The sequence below is a fragment of the Hermetia illucens genome, chromosome 2, assembly GCF_905115235.1.
Source record: "Hermetia illucens chromosome 2, iHerIll2.2.curated.20191125, whole genome shotgun sequence".
In the NCBI taxonomy this organism is placed as follows: Eukaryota; Metazoa; Arthropoda; class Insecta; order Diptera; family Stratiomyidae; genus Hermetia; species Hermetia illucens.
This window is the reverse complement of record NC_051850.1, coordinates 63,028,422-63,031,196: the sequence shown is the minus strand read 5'-3', so window position 1 is coordinate 63,031,196 and position 2,775 is coordinate 63,028,422. Positions and strand designations below refer to the sequence as shown.

General features: G+C 37.5%; 1 protein-coding gene across 1 annotated transcript; it reads right to left on the bottom strand.

Annotated features, from left to right (window-relative positions):
• Positions 1-1,356: 1,356 nt before the first annotated feature.
• Positions 1,357-2,542, bottom strand: LOC119648437 (longitudinals lacking protein-like). The gene is made up of 4 exons (XM_038050189.1): positions 2,468-2,542; positions 2,307-2,403; positions 2,011-2,250; positions 1,357-1,364 (listed from the first exon to the last, which is right to left on the bottom strand). Exons 1-4 carry the CDS (start codon positions 2,540-2,542, stop codon positions 1,357-1,359), a joined length of 420 nt encoding a protein of 139 aa, XP_037906117.1.
• Between the last annotated feature and the right edge of the window lie 233 nt (positions 2,543-2,775).

Below are 2,775 nucleotides of genomic sequence, written 5' to 3'. Positions count from 1 at the left end.
GCGTTTCAAGTCAGCATACCACCGACAAATGGTTGTTTTCGACGGAGTAGAGTCCGGATAACGTTTTTCAAGCCATTGCTGAGCTTGAACAGTGTTTTTCCCATTAGAAAACAATGTTTTATTAACACACGAAACTCGCTTTGGTCCATTTTTTTCACGATTGCAAAGGTAGCGTCACTTCAACCACTATAGCTTTCTTGGTTATGTTTCGAATTACATCAAAGTTTTGACACATCTTATCTGAAGGTTGGTACTTCTGAACCTTGGTATATAAATGGCATTATTAGCGCCATCTCTATGCTAGTACCGGAACTTATTGAACGATGTGTTAGCGTGGGAGTTACTATGTGTAGCTGGATTTCATTCCACACATCTCACTTTCAATCTAAGGGCTTGTAAATGACTCTCATGGGCTTCGAAGTAGCTAAAGCCGGTAAGTTGGGTTACACTTTACTTCAATGCAAGGACAGCATTTGAGTCAGCACTTTCTAGAATTCTGTGCGTAGATGTGCGTGTTACAGCAATTTTTCTGAACTCTTCGAAGCTGTTCATCATTTGTGAAATTAAAATTGTCAGTATTTTTGCTAGTTGGAGAAGGTCACCAAACAACATCTGTCCTTCCTAATTTATTTTGGCAGACGATGTTATTTTGGTAGATGCAAGTGTCGCTAGCCTGTATTCTCGGGTGATGTTATGCTGGTTATGATTCAACAGTCTTGGAGGTGATTATAATGGAGTTTGTCCTTTCGTGGGAAAGAAAGCGGAAAGGGACTGAGTGTTTGATTGATGCTAGCATTTTCGATTCCTTTGCAAAAGAGGATATCACAGTCATTAGCGAAGTGAGTTTCCTCTTTGTATCTACAGAATGGTTTCTAACCGTTGTAGGTACTCTTCTGTATGTTCATATATTCCTAACACTTTCTCATTGACGTCTTTGTATAGCGACACCAAAGAATGTAGGATCTTTTCTATGAACCGATTCTTTCAGTAGACTAAAAAAGTAATGATAGCAAATCTGGTGTGCTGAGTTAGTGTGTTTTGCCTTTCACTTTGGTTCAAAATAATAAACTTAAGCTTTATAGCAGGTTGATCCCTTAATTCTGCGCGAACTTCTAACTTTGTGTTCTTGGGTTATCCAAACAAGACGCTATGAACTCCTGCTATCGTGGTATGTCGGTCTTCACAAATAATATTATCAATTTGAGGGGAGAAGTTGAAACTATAATAGTCCCTGACGGAAAAATGTGCTCTTTTCGGTGTTATCTATCACGTTGATCAATATTTTGGCCGATGTGGCGGCGATTTTACTTCGTATGATATCTTTCATTGGAGCTAGACTCCTTAGTTAGTGGAATTCTAAATAACTGTAAAAATAAAATTGTCGTGGCATTGAATTGTCAACGAGAAATGTGAGTCGTCAGAAATGGTAATTTTTATCGTCAAAAGTCACGCTCGTTTTCGGTCATTTGGCATAATTAAGGCAAGGCACATAATTAGCTGGATTCAGTTTTTGAATTATTTTATTTATATAAACTGTATAGAATCCCGACAGTTCGTATGTCAAGGTAATAATAGTTTGCTTTGAATTATCGAGAGTAGAAAAATTAGCTCTGGGGATGGACAGATAAGAAATATCGGGATTTAACTTTAGTACAGCTTGAGCCCCCAAAATAGAAATTTTTATACTGGTATAAAATATCAACTTTTCATTACTGTACTTTCACGTTTGCTCGCAAGTATATGTAACCTCTAAAGATGAAAACCAGCTTCCATTTGTAAGGAGTTACGTGAAGTCCATGACAAGCCCCTGTTCATAAGTTTGCATAAATTTGTAAACTTCAAAATATTTTAAATGTTCGGACATATATTTAAACCGCCTTTCTAAAACTACGTTTCTACTAAATGGTAATTTCGAAATATCGATCGCAGGCAACCATGTGCATTTGTAGTGGGGATTCCCCTTCGGGCATCTATATCTATAGCATACATGCATATAACATGGATACGTACTTGCCAGGACAAGAATTCCAAAACAATTCCCAAAGTTTATATTTGTTATCAGGGCCCGTTCGCACTCTTTTTTGGCGTCTTCCATTTCCAGATAATCCAAATTTCGTAGAAGCAAATCTACATGTTTCATCTCGATGTCCAGCCTTCCCGAGTACATGTAATCTAAAATTGCCTGCGTCACGGGAGCCGTTGTTTCATAGAAGAGAACGAGGCTATTCTTCTTACCACCGGCGTAGTTTTCTGTTTGAAGAAAAACCAAATGTAAAATATTATTGTCAATAAATTGTTGCATTTACCATCCAACATTGCGGTAAAGACGGGACTAGCTGCCGACAAAACAGTTCTGTGGGCAAAAATCTCATTATCTTCGATCTGCAATTTTATATCTGTGAACTTAAAATGAAATTCAAGTTGAAAAATTTTCAAGAGCTCTATCAGAAGTTCCTTCTTTACTTACTCTTTTTGCTTTCCGGAAATTGGAAAGGGTTTCAAGGTACTTCGACGAATAATTGTAGTCGACCATGGTCAACATTTTTTCGGGTTTCTCAGCTATCTTTTACTCCATTCAGTTCACTGGAAAAACTAAGATGCTGCGTATTCTCAAGAAACGGTAACAACAGCAGGGATTTTCACCGCTCTCTATGAAGAGTGCTGCCATCTACTACTTACTCTAAAGTAAGCCTATTCGGTTGGCGAAAATTAGTTCGCTTATATTCGCTTATTGCAATCAATGCATACACATTTTATATTTTTAAACACATTTAT